Genomic DNA, 27,361 nt, shown 5'->3' with positions numbered 1-27,361 from the left:
TGTGACCGCTCCCCAGCCTCTCAGGCTGGCATCCGTGGTCACTAGGACCCAGTTCTGTATGCCGAATCTGCGGCCCTCTAACAGATGAGCACTCTGCAACCACCATAGCAGAGAGACCCTTGTCCTTGTCGACAATTTTATCCGCTGATGCATCTGCAGATGCGATCCGGACCATTTGTCTAGCAGATCCCACTGAAAAATTCGTGCATGGAATCTGCCGAATGGAATCGCTTCGTAAGAAGCCACCATTTTTCCCAGGACTCTTGTGCATTGATGCACAGACACTGTCCCTGGTTTTAGGAGGTTCCTGACGAGTTCGGATAACTCCCTGGCTTTCTCCTCCGGAAGAAATACCTTTTTCTGAACAGTGTCCAGAATCATCCCTAGGAACAGCAGACGTGTCGTCGGGATCAGTTGGGATTTTGGAAAATTCAGAATCCACCCGTGCTGTTGGAGCACTACTTGAGTTAGTGCTACTCCGACCTCCAGCTGTTCTCTGGATCTTGCCCTTATCAGGAGATCGTCCAAGTAAGGGATAATTAATACGCCTTCTCTTCGAAGAAGGATCATCATTTCGGCCATTACCTTGGTAAAGACCCTGGGTGCCGTGGACAATCCAAACGGCAGCGTCTGAAACTGATAATGACAGTTTTGTACCACGAACCTGAGGTACCCTTGGTGTGAAGGGCAAATTGGGACATGAAGGTAAGCATCCTTGATGTCCAAGGACACCATAAAATCCCCTTCTTCCAGATTCGCTATCACTGCTCTGAGTGACTCCATCTTGAACTTGAATTTTTGTATGTACAGGTTCAGAGATTTCAGATTTAGAATAGGTCTTACCGAGCCGTCCGGCTTCGGTACCACAAATAGCGTGGAGTAATACCCCTTTCCCTGTTGTAGAAGGGGTACCTTGATTATCACCTGCTGAGAATACAGCTTGTGAATGGCTTCCAATACCGTCGCCCTGTCTGAGGGAGACGTTGGCAAAGCAGATTTTAGGAACCGGCGAGGGGGAGACTTCTCGAATTCCAACCTGTAACCCTGAGATACTACCTGCAGGATCCAGGGGTCCACCTGCGAGTGAGCCCACTGTGCGCTGAAATTCTTGAGGCGACCCCCCACCGCCCCTGAGTCCGCTTGTAAGGTCCCAGCGTCATGCTGAGGCCTTTGCAGAAGCCGGGGAGGACTTTTACTCTAAGCAGCTCTTTATGAGAGCCACCTAGATTGCACCCTGCTCGGACGGGCACAAAAACCTAACTGAGGCTTGGAGGAGGGTCATAGGGGGAGGAGCCAGTACACACCACCTAGTGGTCAAACTTTTAAATTTTGTGCCCTGTCTCCTGCGGAGCCGCTATTCCCCATGGTCCTGACGGAGTCCCCAGCATCCACTAGGACGTCAGAGAAATATATATATATATATATATATATATATATATATATATACATATACACACACACACACACACACATATATCTATATACATACTAGGGTCTCAATCTCTGCTGATAAGGTACCTATCCACGCTGCCACAGCGCTATAAACCCATGCCGACACAATCGCCGGTCTGAGTAGTGTACCAGAATGTGCACGCTATCTGCAGGATCCCTGAGAATAGCTGTTACGTCAGGGATACCTTTTGGGCAAACGTGACACCCTAGGGGAAGATTCCCATCATATCCTGGCCGTAGTGGGGAAAGGATACTGCCTGAGAATTCTTTGTGGGAAACTGCTGTCTCTTGTCTGGAGATTCCCGCTCTTTTTCATCATGAGAGGAGGGAAATTTACCTCAGCTTTCTTCCCCTTAAACATGTGTACCCTTGTGTCAGGGACAGATGAGTCATCAGTGATATGCAAATCATATTTTATTACAATAATCATATATTGAATACTTTTCTGCCATTTTGGCTGTAACTTTGCATTATCGTAGTCGACACTGTAGTCAAACTCCGTGTCGATATCAGTGTCTATTATTTTGGATAGTGAGCATTGAGAGACTCTAAAGGTCTCTGCGACATAGGGACAGACATGGGTAGATTTCCTGTCTGTTCTCTAATCTTTTGTGCAATAAATTCACCTTAGCACTTAATTACACATATCCAAACAGGTGTCGGCGTTGTCGACGGAGACACCCTCTCACACACATATTTGCTCCATCTCCTCCTTAGGGGAGCCTTTTACCTCAGACATGTCGACACACACGTACCGACACACCACACACTCAGGGAATGCTCATCTGAAGACAATTCCCCCATAAGGCCCTTTGGAGAGACAGAGAGAGAGTATGCCAGCACACACCCCAGCGCTATATGACCCAGGAATAACACAGTAACTTAATGTTAACCCAGTAGCTGCTGTTTATATTGATTTTTGCGCCTACTCATGTGCCCACCCTCTCTTTTTACCCTCTTCTACCGTGTAACTGCAGGGGAGAGACTGGGGGGCTTCCTCTCAGCGGTGCTGTGGAGAAAAAACATGGCGCTGGTCAGTGCTGAGGAAGAAGCCCCGCCCCTCGACGGCGGGCTTCTGTCCCGCTTTCATGTACAATTTTGGCAGGGGCTCATACATATATACAGTGCCCAACTGTATATTATGCAAACTTTTGCCAAAGAGGTCTCTAATTGCTGCCCAGGGCGCCCCCCCCTGCGCCCTGCACCCTACAGTGACCGGAGTATGTGGGTGTAGTGTGGGAGCAATGGCGCACAGCTGCAGTGCTGTGCGCTACCTCATATGAAGACTGGAGTCTTCTGCCGCCGATTTCGAAGTCTTCTTGCTTCTTTCACCCGGCTTCTGTCTTCCGGCTCTGCTAGGGGGACGGTGGCGCGGCTCCGGGATCGGACGACAAAGGGTGAGATCCTGTCTACGATCCCTCTGGAGCTAATGGTGTCCAGTAGCCTAAGAAGCAGGACCTATCTTCAGAGAGTAGGGCTGCTTCTCTCCCCTCAGTCCCACGATGCAGGGAGTCTGTTGCCAGCAGAGCTCACTGAAAATAAAAAACCTAACTTATAGCAAGCTCAGGAGAGCTCACTAAGTAGCACCCAGCTCGTCCGGGCACAGATTCAAACTGAGGTCTGGAGGAGGGACATAGAGGGAGGAGCCAGAGCACACCAGTATCCAAATTCTTTCTTAAAGTGCCCTGTCTCCTGCAGAGCCCGTCTATTCCCCATGGTCCTTACGGAGTCCCCAGCATCCACTAGGACGTTAGAGAAATGACAATAAATTTAATACAATAAGATAAAACAAACATGCATAAAATATTTCTAAGGACAAATGTCCATCAAGCCCTGAGGAAGAGGTTATACACCTCGAAACGTGTTGGCTATTGGACATCCACACTTCCGGGTCCAGGACGTTTGCGGATAGACTTCCACTGGTAAGCTTAGGAGCCAGAGCAGGGTGAAGTCTGGACCACCCCGCCGTATATACCACCTGCGGCTCCTTTGCTACCCTATGGATACGATTTCATTCTGAGTTTGGGACATTTGTCCTTAGAAATATTTTATGCATGTTTGTTTTATCTTATTGTATTAAATTTATTGTCTTTTTTTATATAATTGGATGACATTAATTTTGAGATATTTACTGATTATACTGGTTAAAAAAGTGGATCATCAGTAATTACATCTGCACCCAGCCACTGAAAGGGTCACTCTATCATACATTCTCATATGGTGACAAAGTATAGATGGCCCCGGGGTCCGCAGCAGCGTATGGACAGTGTAAATAATGAATTTATATAGGCACCGGCTGGGAGCTCTTTAAAAGGCACATCTTCACCAGTTGCCAGCCAGGCCACGCCCCCGGAAATCTATAGTTTATTTTTAAACACACAGGGCGGGATTTACTAAAGGGAAAATGCGGTAAAACCCCCATTTTACCGCATTTTCATATGTACTAACCCCCGACCGCCGCGTTTTCGCCCCATAGGGTATCGCCATCTTTTTATGGCGATACCCTATAGAAGCCTATGGGACTCTTACCGCCGCCGCCGGATCCCGCGCCGCTCACGACGACCCCCCCCTTCCCCCCGGCATACCTGAGAGGCTGCTGGTGCGGCCCCCCTCCTCCTTCTCTCCTGCAGCACAGCCTTGTCTCCTTCCGGCTGCAGGGGGGAGGAGGAGGAGCCCGGGGACTCCCTGCGCACGTCACCTCCCGGGTCTGGGAGGTGACGGAGACCTCCGCTGACCCCCGCAGACATCATCGCGGGTGGCTTCCTATACCGCATTGCGATACTAATCGCATATGTTAGTACATATACGATTAGTATCGCTGCGGTAGTTGGCGAGGGGCGGTGATGTCTTATAGTACATCCCGCCCACAGTAACAGTCACTCACTGAAATGTACTATTATTTACTAAACAATTAGAACCAGGTATTTGCTATACATTTTGAAAAGTCATTAGACAGATAAAAACTAATGTTAGCAAATATCCATCACAGTGAGCTACATTAGGTGCAGATCAGTACTCACCGTCACTTGCACAGTAAACCCCAAAATTTAATCTTTAAGCCATGGTAATAAAATACATGATTCAGCGTTAACCAGACATTTCACTGCACCCGTAATAAAAAGGCAGGTAATACATCACCAACCCCACCCACACACCGCAACGCTGATGCTCCACTCATAGTTGGACTGTCTTGATGGGATCTTACAGAAATCAAGAAGCTACCTAAATATGAGCTGATGTGACATCACTGACCATATCTCCATACTTTCTCTATATAAAGTATGTACATTGTGGATCTACGCTGCACTATCATTCTCTAAACTCATACTAATACTTTAACTCCCCAATATAGATGATAAAATAATCTCCAATTTGGAGAACTGTTAACATCGTCAAGTTGAAAAAATAGTTTCCAAAAGCAACAAAAAGTCAGACTTATAGCAATAGTTGAAATATTAGTTGCCACAGCACCGAGTAGATAAGTAGATTACTTAGACATGCTTTTATCTCACCCTTGTGTAGTTAAACATAGCTCTGTGTGCCAGTTGTCCTTTATGGTAGTATCGTGTGTGTGTGTGTGTGTGTGTGTGTGTGTGTGTGTGTGTGTGTGTGTGTGTGTGTGTGTGTGTGTGTGTGTGTGTGTGTGTGTGTGTGTGTGTGTGTGTGTGTGTGTATATATTTTTTTTTAAACTGGTATAGGGATTTTCTAGATGTCCCCCTTTTTTTTTGGGGGGGGGGGGGGGGGGGTGTAGGTGCAAATAGTCTCTCAAATAAAATCTAAACTCCTATTAATATAAACAAGATACAGATTGCCACAACTGCAGAAGTGGTGCTTGGAACAAACTTTCCGTTTGTGTGACCCAGCCATGCACTGCAGCGATATATTGCACCACTGTACACACTACACGGTCCACTGTACGATGGTGCAATGTAACATTACATGCTTCATATAACACGTGTCAGCCATGGAATCATACCGTTGGACGTGCCACACATTCAATGAACGACTACAATGAACGACGGAATGAGAACACACACTATACGGTCATCGTGCAGATAGGTTGAAAGTACCGGTATCGCACAATATATTGTATAGTGTGTACCAAGCTAAAGATTCTACCACACACAAAACGTATCAAACTTTTTTCACCATTTTTTTGTGTATTTAAGAGAAAAAATGCACCACAATAATATTTACAAAATTGAGCACTAGATTACAATGCCATAGACTAAAGGACACAGCAATCCAGTTATAAACAAAGAAAAAAAGCAGCTAAACACCTCTACTATAGAATATCATCATAAAATAGCTATAAACATAGAGGGGCACACACACAGAGCGATATGAGCGAACGATATGGACTATATAATCCATATATGGTTAGTAAAACTAGTGCATATTGTTCCGTGTGTATAGAACCAACGATGAATGATGCGTGCTCCCGCGGATCGTCATCACTGGTAAAAATAGACTGCACATGTTACATCTGCCCCACCTGCAGTTCCAACATGATTTTGCCCAATTGCTAGCTTTTTTGGTTTGCCAATAACCCTGAATAACCCCCAAAATCTATCCCCCCCCCCCAAAAAAAAAACTGAAACATCAGCACACCAGTAAGAAAAACCAGACAGAAAGGAGATTACCATCAAAGACACTTGGTACATCTGACTATAGACCTTACAACAGAGGTAAGTGCTCACCAATGCCTGAGAAACTTACACTAAATTTATTTACATTCAACCAAACACCCCTACCAGCAATTTATAGGTTGTATGTGTATCTAAATAATTCATAGGGATAAACAAAACTCCCATACCAATGTGAGATGCAAGTGGGCATTGCTATGGAGACTGAGTAGTATTACTTGAGCCCTCTCTGGCTGCACTAATGATTTGGAGACCCAATATGAATCACTTTACGAAACAGAGCCTTGATCCAAATCTACTGGCTTACATCCTTCTTCAATCATCCAATTTCTGTGAAGCAGCGCGAGTCCAGCAATCTCAGATTTGTAGTGCCTTCTACATCACTGGAACTTTAATTCTGCACACTGCTCCGCAGAAATCAAACCCTATTACATAAACTCTTTTCTATCTAGGGAAAAAAGTACCATTAGTACCTTCATTATTTATACAAGCACAATATGAGAGTCATTGAAAGTTATACAAACTATTTACCTGTTTTCATGAATCCTGGATGCTCAGAGATATTGGAAGAGTTGAGTAGCTTCACAGCTTTCCGGTAGTTTCCTCTGAGGTACTCAAAATTACTCTTCAAAAATAGCGAGGGGGCCGACTGTAAAACAATGAATGCCTTCACAGTAGGAAAACATATAAAACTCAATGCGTTGTATAGTAAAAAGAATTTTAGTGAATCCATTAAAGGCCAATAAGTTATCAGAACAAATCATGTGTATAGAAATGACAGCCAACTCCAATTGTGATATTGGATGGCATGTTTTCACTGCTTCTTACAGGCCTAGATGTACAAGAGCAATCAGATTCTCTGCAGGGCAATTTAGACAGAGCACCTTCTCCCCTGGTCTCTGCTGCAACTGTAAACCTCTTAATGTTATTTTAATGCACTAGCTTTGACACTTGTATAGTCATACTAATACAGATTCTGGAATGAAAAGGAAGGCAAAAATTTCACGTTTTAACATGCAAGGCAAGTATTAGGTTTTGTATACAGTAGGTGGTGCATTATCACAGCATTGGGACTAGCGAGGAACAAAACGTTCAAACCCTTTCTGCTGGATACTCCCCTCATTCTGCTTTTGGCCACAAACTCTTGCACATTTTGACACTGTGATTGGGTCTCAAATGTTCATTTAATAACAGCACTGCAGCCAACCAACAGAAAGATTTCACATTGCCCCGGCTTTATTAGATGCAGAGAAGTATGGGGAGGCAAAAGCTGAACTTGAGGACTCTACCACCATGACTTCACAACTCTGATTAGATATCTACAAAATGTTGCTGTGGAAAGTGAGGGGCTACATACAGTATATACAGGGAAAGTAGTGCCCATCAAATATGTTTTACATACAAGGGAATTAAAATGAAATATGATAGAATGCCATAAAGGAATGGTTTATTGATGTAATAGTGTTTAATGCAGATATTGGTAGACATGTCAGATGTTAAAACTGAAGATTTGTTGTTTTAACAAAGCCAGAGCGGTCTGAAGCATTCCTGGATGTGAGTTCCCATGGTTACATCACATGACATGAGGGAGTGCTGGGATCTGAGGTAACAGTAGGAGGGAGCTGAGCCTGTAATTCAGTTAACAACTTGCCTGGCATGGTCGCATCCGATGCGACCACACCAGCAAAGTGCTTTATCTGACCTGGTTGCACAGGATGGGACCAATCAGATAAACAGTGTGTGCAGGTGCAGGGAAGGGAAACTTCCTGCTGCAGCTCTCAAAGGGACCAGAATGTCCCTCTGCCTTCCCCAGTGCTTGCCGTGCTGCCAATCACTGCTGATCGGTCAGCACGGCAGGACCCCCCAACCAGCAGCCGCAGACAATAGCAGTAGCTGGGGAAGTGTAAATTAACATCCCCCCTTTCCCGTATACCTGACGGCTAACAAAACTAAGGTCGCGATAGTCACAATGTTTCTGGTGTTCCGATGGTGCTAACCGATGTTCTTTGAAAAGTGTTTTCTTTACAAATAGCAAAAAAAAAAAAATTTTTTTTTGTTTTTTTACACCAAAATCATTTTTGGATAAGGTTAAATATGTGTTTTTCACCTAATTCACTCAGAAAAAAAAACCTGATAATTTCAGAGCGATTTTTGTAGGAATTCTCATAACAGCAGCAGATCCAAAACATAACATTGTTCATTTTACCTCGTACCCCTGTAGGGGTGTGCAGTAAAATAAGCTAGTTAGGCTGCGGTAAAGTATCGCCAATGTGTGCAGCCGTCCCATCACATTTACTTGAACCTATACCAAACATATCCGTTACGTTTAAATTGCTGTATGGTTGTATCGGCAGTCTACTGTTCACCGCAACCCTGCTCTGTCTGTCAGACAGAATAACAAAACCTGAACAAGTAGGAATACATAAAATTAACATTTAATTATACATAAAACTACACATATACTTACACTTCCAGATGTGTTCATAACAGACTTTATCTCTCTCTTGCATGCCTTCAGAGATTTCATTTGAATGTAGGCTCTAACTTTGTACTGTAAAGAAAATAGTACATGGTCAGACTAAGAATAAATCAAGTAAATGTAGTGGTCAGCACTTAGTAAGTTCCAACCTCTGTTGTATTTAATACTTCGTACAGAAATCTACATCCATTGGACCATGTGATCAAATAATGGGAAACCGCTACTTTGCCAACAAGTAGGATAAAGCAAACCACAAAACATTATTTTAATAAATGAAGCAGATGAAAAAAAAAAAAAAAAAAAAAAGTGTCAATCCGAAACAGTGTACAGACACACTGAATCCATGTAGAGACCGCATGGTTAACTATGTCTTACCAGGCCTTCCAATAAAAAAGCAGGTCAGTCATGTATTTTTTTAAAGTGGTAATTATTTACAGGGCAAATCAACCAGGTATTACCATGTAAATGATTGCTACTTTAAAAAAAAAAAAAAAAAAACAGGAAAACTCACAAAGTCTCTCACTTTCTGATTTTCACACACTATTATATTCCCCCCTGAATGTTTGAACCTCAGGCTAAATGATTTGAGCTTATGAAGCCTAAAGTACTGTAGTTGATGGCTGCATACAATTTAGGATAACAGCAATCGTCTGTAGTCATTTTTCACCATTAGTCCTGTAGACCAATACCATTAAGATGTTGCTTGGAAACAGCATAAACATATGAGTGCACCATGTCTAGTTAGTTGCTTACATTACCTAACGGACCTTGAACAAAAAAGGAGATTTATGGTAGACTTACCATGGTTAAATCTCTTTCTGCTAGGTACACTGGACTCCACAGGGAATAACATCGGGTGTAGAGTTGAATCTTGATCAGAGGCACCAACAGGCTAAAGCTTTAACTGTTACCAGGATGCACTGCACCACCTGCTCTATAGCCCCGCCTCCAGGCACTGGAGCTCAGTTTCGTTAACCAGTCCAATGCAGTAGCAAGTAAAATAGAGACGGTAGATGTTAGCCACATAGAACCACATTCTCACGACAGGAGAAGGTACCAGTGGCTAACGCCATACAAACCCAAAGAAACTAAGTGCGCCAGGGTGGGCGCCCTGTGGAATCCAGTGTACCTCGCAGAAAGAGATTTAACCATGGTAAGTCTACCATAAATCTCCTTTTCTGAGGCGAGGTACACTGGAATTTCAAAGGGAATAACATCAGGGATGTCCTAACGCAGTTCCTCATGAGAGGGAACGCACTGTAGCGGGCACAAGAACCCGGCGTCCACAGGAAGCATCCTGGGAGGAGGAAATATCAAAGGCATAGAACCTGATGAACGTGTTCACTGTGGACCAAGTAGCTGCCTTGCACAATTGTTCTGTGGACGCATCACGGCAGGCCACCCAAGAAGGTCCGACAGAGTAGAACAGGCTATGATAGCAGCAGGAGCTGGGAGCCCAGCCTGCGCATAGGTTTGTGCAATCACCATTCTAATCCATCTGGCCAAGGTCTGCTTATTCACAGGCCAGCCACGTTTGTGAAAACCAAAAAGTACAAAAAGGGAATCAGACCTCCTGATGGAGGCAGTCCTCCCCACATAAACACGGAGAGCCTGTACCACATCCAAAGATTTTTCTTTGGAGGACAGACCAGAAGAGGTGAATACCGGAACCCCAATCTCCTGGTTAAAGAGAAAAGATGACACCACCTCAGGCAAATAACCAGGGCGAGTTCGAACAACAGCCCGGTCACTGTGAAAAATCAGAAAGGGTCGACGACAGGATTAAGCGCCTAAGTCCGACACCCTACTAGCAGAGTCAATAGCCAACAGAAAAATTACCTTAAGCATAAGGCATTTAAGGTCCACAGACTCTTGCAGGGCATTCAATACAACAGACAGATCCCATGGGGCCACAGGAGGGACAATCCGTAACCCTGAGTGAAAGTGTGAACGTCAGAAAGAGACGCAATTTTTCTCTGAAACCACACCAAGGCAGATATATGAACCTTGAGGGAGGCTAGACGAATGCCCAAGTCGAGGCCTTGTTGGAGAAAAGCCAAAAGTCTTGAAGTTTTGAAAGTATATGCATCATAATTCTTAGCAGCACACCAAGTGAAGTAAGAATTCCAGACCCTGTAATAAATCTGAGCCGAAGCTGGTTTACAAGCTTTCAGCAAAGTTTGAATGACTGCCTCAGAGAATCCTTTTGCTCACAGGAGTGATGCTTCAAGAGCCACGCCGTCAAAGCCAGTCTGGCCAGGTCCGGGTCGACACAAGGGCCCTGAACGAGGAGGTCTGGGCATTGAGGAAGTAGAAGAGGACGCTCTATCAAGCGACCCCGCATGTCTGAGAACCAATGCCGTCTGGGCCACGCTGGAGCGACTAGAAGTAGTACTCCTCCTTCTTGCTTGAACTTCCGTATTACCCTGGGCAGGAGTGACACTGGAAGAAACACATATGGCAGCCGAAAGTTCCATGGAATTGCTAGTGCGTCCACGAACGTTGCTTGAGCATCCCTTGTCCTTGCTCCTAAGACCGGAACCTTGTGATTGTGTCGAGATGCCATCAGGTCTACATCTGGTAGGCCCCACTTGTCCACTTGGAGTTGAAAGACTTTGGGATGAAGACTACACTCTCCGGCGTGCACGTCCTGACGACTGAGGAAGGCCGCTTCCCAGTTGAGGACTCCTGGAATGAACACTGCCGATATTGCTGGCAGATGGCGTTCTGCCATTGGAGAATTTTTGACACTTCCATCATTGCCACGCAAATTCAAGTGCCGGCTTGATGATTTATGTACGCCACTTTGGTGGTGTTGTCTGATTGTACTTGAACCGGCCTATTCCAGAGTCAGGGCCGGTGTCAACGTACTGAACACTGCCCGCAATTGCAGAATGTTTATCGGGAGGAGAGATTCCTCCTTGGTCCACCGACCCTGGAGAGAGAGAGTTGCTCCAACACCACGCCCCAATCCCACAGACTGATGTCCGTTGTTAGGAGGACCCAGTTGGAGACCCAGAAGGGACGGCCCTTGCTCAACTGTTGGTCCTGTAGCCACCAGCTCAGTGACAGACGATCCTCCGGAGTTAAGGAGATCATTTGAGACCTGATCCGGTGAGGCAGGCCGTTCCACTTGGAAAGAATTAATCATTGCAGAGGGCAAGAATGAAATTGAGCGTACTCTACCATGTCGAATGTAGGCACCATGAGGCCTAATACTTGCATTGCCGAGTGGATTGACACTCTCTGGCGAGAGAGGAAATATCTGATCCTGTCCTAAAGTTTCAGGACTTTCTCTGGAGACAAGAACAATCGTTGTTTGTGTGTGTCCAGTAATACCCCCAGGTGCACCATGCACTGAGCAGGAACCAGCGAGGACTTCTTCCAGTTGATGAGCCACCTGTGGGCTTTTCGGAATTGGGCCGTCAGTTCCAGATGACTGAGGAGAACTTCTGGGGAGTTCGCCAGGATCAGCAAGTCGTCCAGATACGGCATGATCCTGATACCCTGACAGCGGAGAAGAGCAGTCATGACTGCCATGACCTTGGTGAAGATCAGAGGAGCCGTGGTCAGTCCGAAAAGCAAGGCCTGGAATTGATAGTGTAGGTTGCCAATAGCAAACTGCAGATATTGCTGCTGCGACATGGCAATAGGTATGTGCAGGTAAGCATCCTGTATGTCCAGGGAACCCATATAGTCCTTGGGCTCCATAGCTAGTACAATAGAGCGCAGAGTTCCCATACAGAATTTGGATACCCTCACAAATTTGTTCAAAGGTTTGAGGTTGAGTATAGGCCGGGAGGACCCATTTGGTTTTGGGACTAGAAACAGGGTCAAATAGTACCCCCTGCCTCTTTGAGACAGAGATACCGGCACAATAACTCCAGTATCAGGGAGAGTTTGTACAACCAAGTGTAGAGTTTGTGCTTTCAGCGGATCTGAAGGGATAATCGTCGAGCAGAACCGTTGATCTTGAAAGAGATTACGTACCCGTGAGAGACAACTTCCCACACCCAAGCGTCTGAAGTGGTCCTTAACCAGACCTGGACGAACTGCAGAAGTCGGCCTCCCACCCTGGGGTCCCCCAGGGGGAGGCCTGCCCCGTCATGCTGCAGGCTTGTACTGTTTGGAAGCAGGCTGACAGGCAGCCCAAGAATGCTTAGATTTGGCCTTGGAAGTACGTGAAGGTCTTGGATACGCCTGACCCTATGCTTTACCTGGAGATCGAAAGGAAAGAAAAGTGGTACTCTTAGCCTTCGGAGCAGAAGGATTAGTACTTGGGAGAAATGCAGTCTTGGCTGTTGTCAAGTCAGTCATGATCTTGTTCAGATCCTCCCCAAATAGTATGTCCCCCTTAAAAGGGAGCCCCTCCAAGGCCTTTTTGGAGTCCAGGTCCACTTTCCAGGACCTTAACCACAAAATCTGGCAAGCCAGGATGAACGTAGTAGATGCCTTGCCCGCCATTACACTGGCATCAGGGACCGCCATCTGAATATAGTGAGAGGCTGTGGTAATATAGGACAGTAATTGTCTGGCAGTGTCAGAAAAATTTAGAGGTAGCTCATCCTCAATTGCCTGAACCCATGCTTCAATAGCTTTTGCAGCCCAAGAGGCTGCCATAGTGGGTCTATGTACAGCATCGTTAAGTGTGTAGATAGACTTCAGGCATCCCTCCACATGCTTATCAGTCAGTTCCTTCAGTGAAGTGACAGTGGTGATAGGCAGAGTAGAAGAAACCACTAGACGGGCGACATAAGAGTCCACCTGCGGTGGAGTTTCCCACTTGTTACTCAACTCCGCAGGGATAGGATAACGAGCCAACATCCTTTTAAAAACAGGGAAAATGTATTTCCTGGAGATGACCAGGCTTCCTGGCGTATGTCAATTAAGAGGTCAGAATGAGGTAAAACTAAATTTAGCAACCTTCTGAAGTTTAAACTTATCAGGTTTTTTAGATGTAGCAGGAGGTTCAGTCTCATCATCAATCTGGAGAATCAGCTTGATAGCCTCCACTAGTTCTGGAACATCAACCTGAGTTGTAGATTCCTCATCAGAAACAACTGTATCAGTATCTGAAGGATCAGTATAATCAGAAGAATCATCCGAAATATTAGTGGATTGTGACGAAGAAATGGCCCACTTAGAGGACCCTTTGGTCCCAGTAGGGCGAGGATTAGGTTTGTGTTTAACTAAGGACTGATTTAATTGCTGTAACTGGGTTCACAGAGTATCCGCCCATGGCGGATTAACTACAGGGACAATATGTGGCTGTAACGGCACAGGAGGTCCCACAGGGGGCGTAAGTCGTATTACAAGTATAGTCAGCATATTTGAAAATGCAGCCTAAAGGTGGATCATGATTTGCCACAGGAGCTGCGGGCAAACTGGAAGGAGCAGAGCACCCAATTATGGTGGCCAATCCCGGGATCGGGAACGGCGGGATCCCGGGATTTAGGGCCAAAAATGGCCGGGATTCAATCCTGGGATTGGAAGCTCCAATCCCGAGGATTGAGGGATCAGCGTCGAGCGTCCAACAGGACACTCAGGGATGCTGCCCAGCTTCCTTGTTCCGGCTCCCCAGCGCAGCGTGAGAGGTCACACTGCGCCGTCAGCCGCTGCACAGAGCCGCCAGCAGCGTTCAGTAGATGTTCCCCGCCCGCCCCCGGTATATGGTGAGTTATGCGGGTGGGACGGGGCGAGGGGGCGGCCACACAGCAAAAAGCCAATCCCGGGATTGGCCATTTTTCAATCCCGATACCCGGGATCGAAAAAATGGCCTGGGATTGGCTTCCCTACACCCAATACCTGAACTCTCAGCTGAAATCCTTTCCTCAGGTAAATCCGTGGCGCCAACACTGCATGATACAGGAGTGTCTGCGTATTTCCCGCCCTGTGTAGCAGACATTATTGGGACTGTAGTCTTAGGGCGTAACAGTACAATATAGCCATACAAAACACAATACCTGACAAAAACCCCCTGTGTTATGTGACCGCAAATGCAGAGCACAAACAGAGGATTTAAGCGGAATGAGGTGACAAACTCAGAGAAAAATACAAAACAGTATATCCTGTGGAAAACTATATAGTATATGAGACCCTGACGCACTTAGCCCCCCAGGGTACAGAATATAGTGATAGCAATATGTGTGATACACAGAATAGAAACCACACAGCAGCTATAGGCACACAGTCACAGATACAAAGCAGAAATTATTACAAATAACAAATAAAACTGTACTGGACTAGTAATACTACATATAGAGATGTATGTACACAGGTATAACAATGCGCAGTAATCACTGGATGTATATCACAGAATACTTGTACTAAATATTCATATATAATATTCATAAATATTCATATATAAATATTCATATATATATTCATATGCACTTGTTCATAACTAACGTTGTCTAAACGACACGTAGAATACTTAAGTGTCCTGTAAATGCACAGCGCTGATGTGGCAGGCGGCTTTACAGAGGAGACAGTGCCCAGCAGTCCCAGGATCGGGGTAGCTATGTGAAATGGAGAAATGCAGCTCCAGGATGGGAACACCTGCTGTAGATGGCGACTGGAGCTGGGGGAGGGGCTACAGGTCAGCGCCTTATCCTCTCTGTTGGACTTCACCACCAGGTACTTTGGAGCCTGTAACAAACGGATTTTATTAAATACGACCTGTGCTCCCTGCCCTGGTAGATATAGTGGGGTCCCTGCACAGCCACAGTGTCCATGCCAGCGGTGCGGTCCGTCTCCTGGGACCGTGACCGGATCACGATTTACTGGCGGGTCCCACCTGGGGGACCCTCTTACCTCCTCCCTGAAGTGCGGCCACGCGATCCAGGAGAGCAGCAGCGGTGATGTGTGCCTGATAACTGGAGCACCTCCGCTGTAAGTACGCGGGAACCAGGCCGCGGGAGTATACAGGTGCGCTGAGGGAGGTGATGAAGCCGCAGCACAGAATGTAAACATGACATACACTGCAACTAGTGCTTGTGCTGCAGCCCTTGAAGTCTTCTAAAAAAAAAAAAAGCTCTTTTCAGGGCTGCCTAGCGCAGCCCCCCCTGTTAGTGACCTGCACTGCAGGCACCAACTTACAAACTGAGCTCCAGTGCTCCAGTGGCGGGGCTATAGAGGAGGCGGTGCAGTGCATCCTGGGAACAGTCAAAGCTTTAGCCTATTGGTGCCTCGGATCAAGATCCAACTCTACACCCCAATATTATTCCCTGTGGAATCCCAGTGTACCCCGCTGCAAAAGGAACTACATTTTTCTAGGCCTGTTGTATACAAACGTGGGGACTCGAGAGAGATACCCCCAGTATGTATTACACGACTCCTGAGTGGTGCCTTCAGTTTGCTTTTTCTTTGGTCACTCATAATACACTAGGAACTCAAGCAGCCAAAACAGATATCCTTATTACATGGAAGATAACATAAGCACGTTGATTTGGGTGTTCTATAATGGCCCTCTATCTGGGAATTAAATGTTTGAAAACGCAAAGCATTTAGTTACGCAAATATGTGCAGTCAAATAAATCCCACACACCAATGCAAAAACAATTCTAAAAGAGCAAAACCAGAAATGAATCATGAGCTAACAGCACAGACCAGGAGGGATGCGTTAGCCAGGTGACCTGAGCATGGGATTGTGTGATGGGACTTTTGAAGGGTGGAAATTTCACTACAAATGAATGATTGCCTTTAGTTCTGCATTATTTCACATTCACACAAAAAAAAGAGGATCATTTGCATGTTTATACACTGAAGTTCAAAGAACAAAATTATAAATATATAGGTGTATAATATGGGTTAAACTGTTCACACCTGATGAATTTTTGACTTTGCGGCTTCTAGCTGAGCTCCTCCCTCAGCCTTAAGGTTAGAGGCTTCTTTGTTGTTGCTGTTATTGTTTGTCTGCAAGTAGGAAAAGTGGCATTCCAGTTTTATACAGGTGTGTATAAATATTCTGTGCAAATACACATTTAAACATGACTTAAGGTTAACATTTCTCAGATATTGACATAGAACTGTGCTTTGCTGACTGGAACCTGCTGAAGCTCTGCGTTACTGTGCTGTATATACTAACAGGGAATCAAAACAAATTACAACAAAATATAGCGCTCTCAAATGTGATATATGGTTTATTGAAGTCTACGGCTTATGGTAGATTTTTAATGAAGTATGACAATCCCCCTGTGAGCAATTGGACAATCTCCATTTCACAATTATGACAAACTCCAATACCTTTAATATAAAACTAGGTGATGTGCCCAGTTTTAACCGGGCAAAGGTTTGCTTGGCGGAACATTTTACCCCTTTTCAGGAGTAAAATTTTGAATAATCCCTGTTTAGTGGGTGGCTGCAAATAACTGTCACAGTTACCAGACCACCCAGCAAGTGCACAGGGAGTGTTCACCAACTGTAACATTTTCCAGAGCACAATGGTGATTGACTGTTAATGGCAGGCATACATTTTGCAACACAGCTCCGAAACTAAGCAACCAATCACAACTACAATGTAATTCTCCAAATCTATGGACCAAGACCTTTAATTTGGTATATGATGTGCCAAAACAACGGCATCATAGAAAATCATAAACTCATAAAAGTTGTCCTTCTGCTACTAATCAACAAAACCTACAAACTATCAACAAATTGGAAATAAAACATTTTTATAGTCAGCATAGTAAGAATATATGGATACTTCTATATAAATCAACTATGATATATTGTGTAAAATTAATTTACACATTAATATTAAAACTATAATGAAGCCAGTCTCAAGTTTTATTATACAAAGTATCTATAAAAGTACAATAACTAACTTTTTATTTTCCTTGTACACTAAACATTTCAATGTTAAAATCCACTGCAGGTCATAGTATGTACTGATTTAACGTTCAACAACATACCTCACTAGTTTTACCATTTTTATTATTGTTGCTGCCTTGCAAGATCATTTTTTCCAGTACCACCAGAAGATGCAAGGCTTTCTCAGTTTGGTATGTTAGAAGATACAGGTCTATGAGCAAGAAGCATACCGCATGTGCAAATTTCTCTTCTGAAACAAAAAGTACACATTCAAAGGATCTGCAGGAATGGAGTACAGTCAGCATTTACAATAATCCTTAACATTTTCCTCTTGACGCTTTACATGTGGATTTTGTTTAATACTTCTAAATCCGGAAAAGGACTCTTCTACAGGAAGCGCTGACTAATGCAGGCCTGGCCAACCTGTGGCTCTGCAGCTGTTGTGTAACTACAAATCCCAGCGTTCCCTGCCACAGTTCTGCTATTAGGGAATGCTGGTACGTGTAGTTTCACAGCAGCTGAATAGCCACAGGTTGGCCAGGCCTGGATTAAAACATTCCGGTAAACACATTAACATACATATGTCTTTGTTTAAAATCAACAGGAAAACTTCCAAAGAGATTTGTACAACCGTCTTTATGGTCAGCCGTAAACCGAAGGGTGACTAGGAAGTACAGTAGTACACAATTGTTTTGAACAGGTGTTGTCACTAGTATTTTCTTAACATCAGTGGATAACTAGTCTTAGTGATTAAAAAAAGTGCAATTTATAAGATAAAAGAATAAAAGGGTTTTTAATCCATATTATGTAGCACATAACAAAATTTGGGACTCAAATGAAATCAAGAAAATGAAACACTAATTAAACAATTTAGTGCTCAGCTAGTCACATGGAGTATTAAAAAAAAAATCCTCATTGTTATATTTAATAACAAAAGTTATTAAGTTTCACACATTTTACAAAACTGTTGTAAATCTACTGGCATAGAAAAAAGAATAAAACACAATAAATGTGCATGTGAATTGGGAAATCACACAAATGTGAGAAGTGTTTCGTGAAAAACGCTAATTCATACCTACAGGGAAACACATTGACAAGGTACAGATGTGTCCTCTTACATCTTGTCTCAGTACACCATGAAGCGCGAGATGCCTGGTGTGAGGGAACGGCCAGGTCCCATGCAACTCTGCTAATATCGGGTGTCTTTTTTTTTTTGCAGAAAAAGCGTATTAGTCACAACGCAATGTGACTAGAATGCACGAGGGGAGGATTTATTTAATATATGACACTTGTACCATGACTGTATATTTGTGCGTCACCGAGTCTGTATACGGAGCAGAAAAAAACTTGGATTGGAAAAAAGCTGTAGTGGCTACATTGTAGCACTTCCTGTACAGATTCAGAGATTCAGGCGCACAACTAAGAAGCGTTTTCGGCAAAAATGATGCACGATGCTAGAAGAGTCTCACGCGACCTGGCATGTCAAGAGGGGCTGTTTGGCGTGACTGCAGCAAAGACGTACGAGGACACCTCTGTATGGTAAACCATAAGCCATAAACATAGGTATCTTTTCCCAAAATGTCTGCAGATAAAATGTCATCATAAGGTTTCAAAATGAAGAGATAACAGAGCAGTGCAACCGTAAGAGTACACTACGAGTATGAAGTATATTAAAAAGATGAAAACACCCATCTCCACAAAGAAATAGTTAATTCCTTCAAGAATACAATTTACAAAAAAAATTTTTTTATATTTTAAGGACTAGGTGGAAGAAAAAAAAATTACCACTTTTCCCACTCAAATAGATAATGCATGGTTATGGATATCTGTGCAGTACAGATAGTGTAAAGCAGGCCTGGCCAACATGTGGCTCTCCAGCTGTTGTGAAACTACACGTCCCAGAATGCCCTGCCACAGTTTCAGCATTCTCTAATAGCTGAACTGTAGCAGGGCATGCTGGGATTTGTAGTTACACAACAGCTGGAGAGCTACAGGTTGACTAGGCACGGTGTAATGGTTAGCATTACTGCGTGACAACACTGAAGTCATGGGTATGATCACACGATGGCCCGGTGTGGAGTTTGTATAGTCTCCCCGTGCTTGCGTGGTTTCTTCTGGGTACTCCGGGTTCCTCCCACAATCCAAAAATAGACTGATAGGTTAATTGTCTCCCAACAAATGAACCCTAGTGAAATGAACCCTAGTGTTTGCGTACATGTGTGGGCAGACTAGATGGGCTAAGTGGTTCTTATTGGTTGTCAAATTCTAGGTTTCTTTGACAAGTAGTAGGAGGAGGAGGAACAGCTCCCTCAAATGAAGAACACAAGCAAGAAGAAGAATATCAGGGGAGATTCCCTTATAATAGGCTTTTTTTAAGAAGTCACAGCTTCTTGACTGTAGTTACAGCATAATAAAAAAAAAATAGGAATTTAATACCTATCGGTAATTCCTTTTCTCCTAGTCCGTAGTGGATACTGGGGTGTTGTACTTAAGTACCATTGGGTATAGATCGGGGTCCACTGGAGCCTGGCACTTTAAAAAACCTTTAGTGTGTGTATATGTGTGCTGGCTCCTCCCCTCTATGCCCCTCCTACCATACTCAGTCTAGGAAAACTGTGCCCGAGGAGACAGGCATAATATGAGAGAAGAAACAATACAACAGCGGTGAGGCAACAAGCCAACACGCAACCAGAAACGAGAGTAGGGCGCTAACCAGAACAGAGGATAGCAACACCAACCTAACCAGGAGAGCACGGCTACCCCAACAACATAACGGGACCGCAACGCCGGTCCAACCCAATACTTACAAAGGTAAGCAGGAACGAAGTACCAAGGCGGGCGCCCATTATCCACTACGGACTAGGAGAAAAGGAATTACCGCCGAAGTACAGGCTTGTTGAATGGTCAACCTGAACCAGCGAGCAATAGCTTGCTTAGAAGCCGGCCAACCTTTTCTAGCTAGAATTTTCCTCTCAACTTCCAAGCCGTCAAATGTAGCCTCTGTAAGTCTGGATAGACGAACGAACCTTGTTGAAGAAGATCGTCTCGGAGCGGTAGAGGCCAGGGATCCTCCAGAGCCATGGTTGGGAGGTCAGAGTACCATGCCCGTCGAGGCCAATCCGGGGCATTTAGAATTGCCTGAACGCTTTCCCTTCTTAGTCTTTTGGGATTAGCGGTAGAGGAGGGAACAGGTATACAAACTGGTACATCTACGGTGTCGTTAGCACGTCCACTACAACCATATGCGGATCCCTCGTCCTGGAACAGTAACGGCATAACTTTTTGTTGAGACAAGAAGCCATCAAATCTATCTGCGGACAGCCGCTCCGGTGAATTAACTGTTGAAACAACTGCGGATGTAGGCCGTGCCTGCTGAGGAAGTCTTCTTCCCAGATGTCCACTCCTGGGCTGAATATAGCGGAGATGGCCCTTCCGCTAGCCTCCGCCCAGAGGAGAATTCTTGATACCTCTCTCATCGCCGCTCTGCTTCTTGTCCCCACCCCATGTCAGCTTATGTACGCCATCGCCGCGGCGTTGTCCAACTGAACCTGGATCGCCTGATCCTTCAGGAGATGAGAAGCCTGCAAAAAAGAGCACTGTAAATTGCCCTTAGTTCCAGGATGTTTATCGGCAGAGCAGATTCCAGTCTTGACCATATCCCCTGGAACAGGCCCCCTTGGGTCACAGCCCCCCATACCCAGAGGCTGGCATACGCTGTCAGTAGAATCCACGAGTGGATATTGAAACTTCTGCCCTCTACCAGGTGAGGAACCTGTAGCCACCATAATAGAGAAATCTGGGCTTTCGGAGACAAGGTCACTTTCTGATGCATGTGAAGGCGAGACCCCGACCATTTGTCAAGCAGATCCAGCTGAAATGGACGAGCATGAAATCTGCCGTATTGGATTGCCTCGTAAGCAGCCACCATCTTGCCCAGTAATCGGATGCAAAGATGTATTGGATACCCTGCGAGGACTGAGCACAACCATAGCCTGGACAGTCAAGGCCTTGTCCATCGGGTAAACACCTTTTGAGACACTGTATCCAAAATCATTCCCAGGAACTGAAGACATTGGGTCGGTTCCAGGTGAGATTTCTGAAAATTCAGGATCCACCCATGATCCGTAAGCAGGCAAGTCGTCAGATTGATGCTGTGCAGCAGACTCTCCCTGGACACAGCATTTATGAGGAGATCGTCCAAGTAGGGGACTATGTTTACTTCCATCATGTGCAGTTGCAGCATCATCTCCGCGATGGTAAAGAACCTCGGAGCTGTGGATAATCCAAAGGGTAAGGCCTGAAACTGGAAATGGTCGTCCAATTTGGCGAACCTGAGGCAAGCCTGATGAGGGGGCCACATGGGAATGTGTAGGTAGGCATCCTTGATATCCAGAGACAACAGGAACTCCCCCTCCTCCAGAGCGGACACCACTGCCCGCAGGGATTCCATCTTGAATTTGAACACCCGCAGATAAGGGTTTAGGAACTTCAGGTTCAAGATGGGGCGCACCGAACCATCCGGTTTGGTAACGTCAAAAAGACTGGAGTAAAAACCCTGGTTGCGTAATGGAAGAAATACTGGAACCACCACCCCCGTCTGCAAAAGTTTTTGAATAGCCTCTTGCAAGGTAACTTTTGCTGCAGTTAAAGCTGGTAAGCCCAATTTGAAAAATCTGTGAGGAGGTAGTGTTTGAAATTCCAGCTGGTAACCCTGGGAAATGAGGTCCCTCACCCAAGGATTCCGGCAGGACTCCACCCACACGTGGGCGAAGTGTTGAAGGCGAGCACCTACCTGAAAGTCGCCTTGCTGCTGGGGCCAACCGTCACGCGGAAGGCTTAGCAGCAGGGGATCCGGTGGTCTGGTCCAGGGAGACAGCAGGTGCAGGTTTATGGGATTTACCACGAGATCCTCTTTGAGTGGTGGAGACCACTTGGCCCCTGCCTCTGAACCTTGCCACACAAAGACTGCAAGAAGGGTCCGGTGTAAGAACGCCTAGCAGGTGGCGCAGCCGACGGCAGATAGGTAGACTTACCCGCTGTTGCTTGGGAGATCCATTCATTTAACTCGTCTCCAAACAAGGCATCACCTGTAAAGGGAAGATTTTGTACACCCTTTTTTGAATCAGCCTTCGCCGACCACTGATGTAACCACAGAGCTCTGCGCGCCGAAACAGCCACAGCAGTAGTGCGGCCATTAATCCTACACAACTCCTTAATAGCCTCGCTCATAAAATTTGCAGCATCCTGTATATGTTGCAGCCGAGTAATGATCTCATCCTAGGGCAGAGAGTCTAAACCATCAAGAACATTATCAGACCACTTGACTACCGCCCTGGAAATCCACCCACTAAACAATTGTGGGGCGTTGAGCCACGCCTGCCGCCGTATATATTGCCTTGAGCATGGTCTAAATTTTACGGTCAGCTGGCTCTTTTAGGGATATAGGCCCTGTCACCAGCAGTACCAATTTCTTAGACAGTCTGTATACAGACGTATCGACTGACGGTGTTTTTTCCCATACCTTCCTGTCCTCAGCTGGAATGGGAAAGGTAGATAAAAAAACCTCCGAGGAATTTTACATTTTTTATCAGGGTTTAACCAAGCCTCCCTGGCCAGGAAGTTTAATTCTTTAGACACAGGAAAAGTTGCTGAGGTCTTAGGTCTAACATTAAAATACAACTCCTCATCTGGTTCTGCCTCCTGATCCGGTATGTAAAGGACCTCTCTTACAGCAAAAAATGAGAGCCTTCACCCCAGGGGACAGAGAGCTGTCCTCATCCATATCATCATCATCTACATCAGGCGGATCAGAATCAGACAGGAGCACCTGTGGCAGTGAGCGTTTATGTGAAACCACTAGAGGGGGCTGAGAAGCCTTCTTGGTATCTGCTGCTTTAGCCACACAATCAATAGAGTGTTTTAACACCTGTCTCGCTCTCTTTTAGCTGCAGCCATTTCTGAATTTACATTCTGAGTCATGCTTTTAAAGCTATCTAACCAATCAGGTGCCTGTGAGCTGGAACATTGCTCACAAGAGTGACTCCGCTGAAGATGGGGTAGAGTTACAAGCACCACACATAACCATGTCAATAGACCTCTTGCACAATACAGCGCAGCCCACTGACCAACACCTCCACACAGACCCTAGAGAGCCCCTGGAGTGACACTGAGGAGCGGACACCAGCACACAGAACACAGCAGCACAATGTGTTGAAGTATGTGTATGACCTGATATAAGTGCAGCGCAGCTACCGATGGCGTGCTCCCCCCTTTCTATGACCCTTGGTAACAGTTTGCAGTTTGTAGCAGCGCGTGTCCTGGAGGAACAACGTGCATGCAACCTTGAAGATCTGTAGCAGCAGGAAATGGCGCCTTCCCACCCCTGGTCCCGCTCAGGGATGCCCCACCCTCTGCAATGGTGCGCGGCCCCTATAATAGTTTATAATGGCCACATATAACAAACAGCATAATATGCATTGTACAGTACACACAAAGCCTTGAGACAGTCAGCACTGCGGGGCTTAACAGCCCTGAGACAGTTTGTCAGCAGCCGGCACCGTGACCGCTGCGTGACTTGCTGCCAGACTGCACCAGGGATACGCTAACCGGGACCCCGGTGTAACTCCCCGCAACTTGTAACTTTGGCATCTGTCAAACTGTGGCAGCTAGCTGCTGGCGTGGGCACACATACTAACGATGTGTGATCAGCACCTCAGGAGCTCAGTGTCCTGTCAGCTGGGAGTACGAAACATTAACCCTAAGGAGGTTGGTTCAGTCCCCACTCTAAGTCCCACGAAGCAGGTAGCCTGGTTGCCAACCAGAGCTACCTGAAAATAATAAACTAAAATAGAAAATAAAGGAAACTCTCTGGAGCTCCAGAGAAATGCACCCGGCTCATTGGGCACATTTTTCTAAACTTAGTCTGGAAGGGCATAGAGGGGAGGAACCAGCACACACACTAAAGGTTTTTTAAAGTGCCAGGCTCTAGTGGACCAGATCTATACCCCATGGTACTTAAGTACAAGAACCCAGTATCGACTAGGACGTAAGAGAAAAAAAGAAAAAAGAAAAAGCAGCCAACCCTGTTTTGGATACTGAAGCAGACTAGTATGCCATTTTAAGGCCCTTAAGGAGCAATTCAATTATCATCACAGGGATGTAGCTCACAGGTAAAGTGCACAGAGTTGTTCAACTGCATCACACTTAGGCACTTGACCTAGGAGGTGCACTTTACCTGTGGCTTAGTCACACTAAACTGCCTCTCCTGTTTGCGATGCTGTTACGACACGTGGTGGACCCGTGACAAGCTCCAAGACACTAGTTAACGTGAGCAGTACCCTGCTAGTAGCAAGCTTATCATTGGAGCCATTGAATAGCTCTGGGCACTTAACCCAAAAGTTACATCCCCGCAATGTTAAATGAAATCAACTCCCTGGATTCCATCGAACTGATCATTACACATATTAAGATATCATAAAAGAACTACAAATACTAAAAACATAAAAAAAAAAAAAAAACATTTATGAAACCAATTCACAGACTATTAAGACCAAAAAAGCCAGTTTCTGAAGGTTACAAATAACATTAAAGGTTTATCTAAAACGAAAAACTTTTTGCATAGTTTAACATTTTTTAAAAGCACATTCAATTGCCGTTTTGCACAACATTTTTCATTAGAAAAATAATGAGGGCGAACAGCACAGGAGTCGGCTGGTTCAGTTATAAGAACTGCAGATGCGGCTACAGAGCTGCAGAAAATCGTAAACAAACATTAACCACATTAACATTTGAAAAAATAAACCGCATCTGATTGTGTTGCTGTTTCTAAATCCCTAAGCTGCAGCGGTTCTAGTCAAACTGCATAGTAAAACTGGATGCCTTCCAACCTCAATGTCCGTTATTACCCAGTTTTATTTTATCAATTGTAAAGTACAACGGAAATTGGTACGCTATATAAGAAACTGCTAATAATAAGATTTTACTTACCGATAAATCTATTTCTCGTAGTCCGTAGTGGATGCTGGGACTCCGTCAGGACCATGGGGATTAGCGGCTCCGCAGGAGACAGGGCACAAAAATAAAAGCTTTAGGACTAGGTGGTGTGCACTGGCTCCTCCCCCTATGACCCTCCTCCAAGCCTCAGTTAGGATACTGTGCCCGGACGAGCGAACACAATAAGGAAGGATTTTGAATCCCGGGTAAGACTCATACCAGCCACACCAATCACACCGTACAACTTGTGATCTGAACCCAGTTAACAGTATGACAAACGTAGGAGCCTCTGAACAGACGGCTCACAACAATAACAACCCGATTTTTTTGTAACAATAACTATGTACAAGTATTGCAGACAATCCGCACTTGGGATGGGCGCCCAGCATCCACTACGGACTACGAGAAATAGATTTATCGGTAAGTAAAATCTTATTTTCTCTGACGTCCTAGTGGATGCTGGGACTCAGTCAGGACCATGGGGATTATACCAAAGCTCCCAAACGGGCGGGAGAGTGCGGATGACTCTGCAGCACCGAATGAGAGAACTCCAGGTCCTCTTTAGCCAGGGTATCAAATTTGTAGAATTTTACAAACGTGTTCTCCCCCGACCACGTAGCTGCTCGGCAGAGTTGTAATGCCGAGACCCCTCGGGCAGCCGCCCAGGATGAGCCCACCTTCCTTGTGGAATGGGCCTTGATAGATTTAGGCTGTGGCAGGCCTGCCACAGAATGTGCAAGTTGAATTGTGCTACAAATCCAACGAGCAATCGTCTGCTTAGAAGCAGGAGCACCCAGCTTGTTGGGTGCATACAGTATAAACAGCGAGTCAGATTTTCTGACTCCAGCCGTCCTTGAAATATATATTTTCAATGCCCTGACAACGTCCAGCAACTTGGAATCCTCCAAATCGCTAGTAGCCGCAGGCACCACAATAGGCTGGTTCAGGTGAAACGCTGAAACCACCTTAGGCAGAAACTGAGGACGCGTCCGCAGTTCTGCCCTGTCCGAATGGAAAATCAGATATGGGCTTTTATACGATAAAGCCGCCAATTCTGACACTCTCCTGGCTGAAGCCAGGGCCAGTAGCATGGTTACTTTCCATGTAAGATATTTCAAATCCACCGATTTGAGTGGCTCAAACCAATGGGATTTGAGAAAATCCAAAACTACATTAAGATCCCACGGAGCCACTGGGGGCACAACCGGGGGCTGTATATGTAGTACTCCTTTTACAAAAGTCTGGACTTCAGGAACTGAAGCCAATTCTTTCTGGAAGAAAATCTACAGGGCCGAAATTTGAACCTGAATGGACCCTAATTTGAGGCCCATAGACAATCCTGTTTGCAGGAAATGTAGGAATCGACCCAGTTGAAATTCCTCCGTCGGGGCCTTCCTGGCCTCACACCACGCAACATATTTTCTCCAAATGCGGTGATAATGTTGTGCAGTCACCTCCTTCCTGGCTTTTACCAGGGTAGGGATGACCTCTTCCGGAATGCCTTTTTCCCTTAGAATTCGGCGTTCAACCGCCATGCCGTCAAACGCAGCCGCGGTAAGTCTTGGAATAGACACGGTCCCTGCTGAAGCAGGTCCCGTCTTAGAGGTAGAGGCCACGGATCTTCCGTGAGCATCTCCTGAAGTTCCGGGTACCAAGTTCTTCTTGGCCAATCCGGAGCCACGAGTATCGTTCTTACTCCCCTTTGCCGTATAATTCTCAGTACTTTTGGTATGAGAGGCAGAGGAGGAAACACATACACTGACTGGAACACCCACGGTGTTACCAGAGAGTACACAGCTATTGCCTGAGGGTCTCTTGACCTGGCGCAATACCTGTCCAGTTTTTTGTTGAGGCGGGACGCCATCATATCCACCTTTGGTTTTTCCCAACGGTTCACAATCATGTGGAAGACTTCTGGATGAAGTCCCCACTCTCCCGGGTGTAGATCGTGTCTGCTGAGGAAGTCCGCTTCCCAGTTGT

The 27,361-nt window shown here is 45.5% G+C and overlaps 1 protein-coding gene across 5 annotated transcripts in view; it reads right to left on the bottom strand.

The window, feature by feature from the left end:
- Positions 1 to 27,361, bottom strand: part of CNOT10 (CCR4-NOT transcription complex subunit 10) — a 292,315-nt gene that overhangs the window by 238,185 nt on the left and 26,769 nt on the right. For all 5 annotated transcript variants that reach the window (XM_063922301.1, XM_063922302.1, XM_063922300.1 and 2 more), the window contains 4 exons: positions 17,491 to 17,639; positions 16,403 to 16,492; positions 8,567 to 8,650; positions 6,631 to 6,748 (listed from right to left, as the gene is read on the bottom strand). In XM_063922301.1, the coding sequence (XP_063778371.1) occupies positions 6,631 to 6,748; positions 8,567 to 8,650; positions 16,403 to 16,492; positions 17,491 to 17,639 (441 nt within the window). The remainder of the gene's footprint in view (positions 1 to 6,630; positions 6,749 to 8,566; positions 8,651 to 16,402; positions 16,493 to 17,490; positions 17,640 to 27,361) is intronic.

This window comes from Pseudophryne corroboree, chromosome 5 (genome assembly GCF_028390025.1).
Source record: "Pseudophryne corroboree isolate aPseCor3 chromosome 5, aPseCor3.hap2, whole genome shotgun sequence".
Taxonomy (NCBI): domain Eukaryota; kingdom Metazoa; phylum Chordata; class Amphibia; order Anura; family Myobatrachidae; genus Pseudophryne; species Pseudophryne corroboree.
This window is presented reverse-complemented; position numbering and strand designations above follow the sequence as displayed.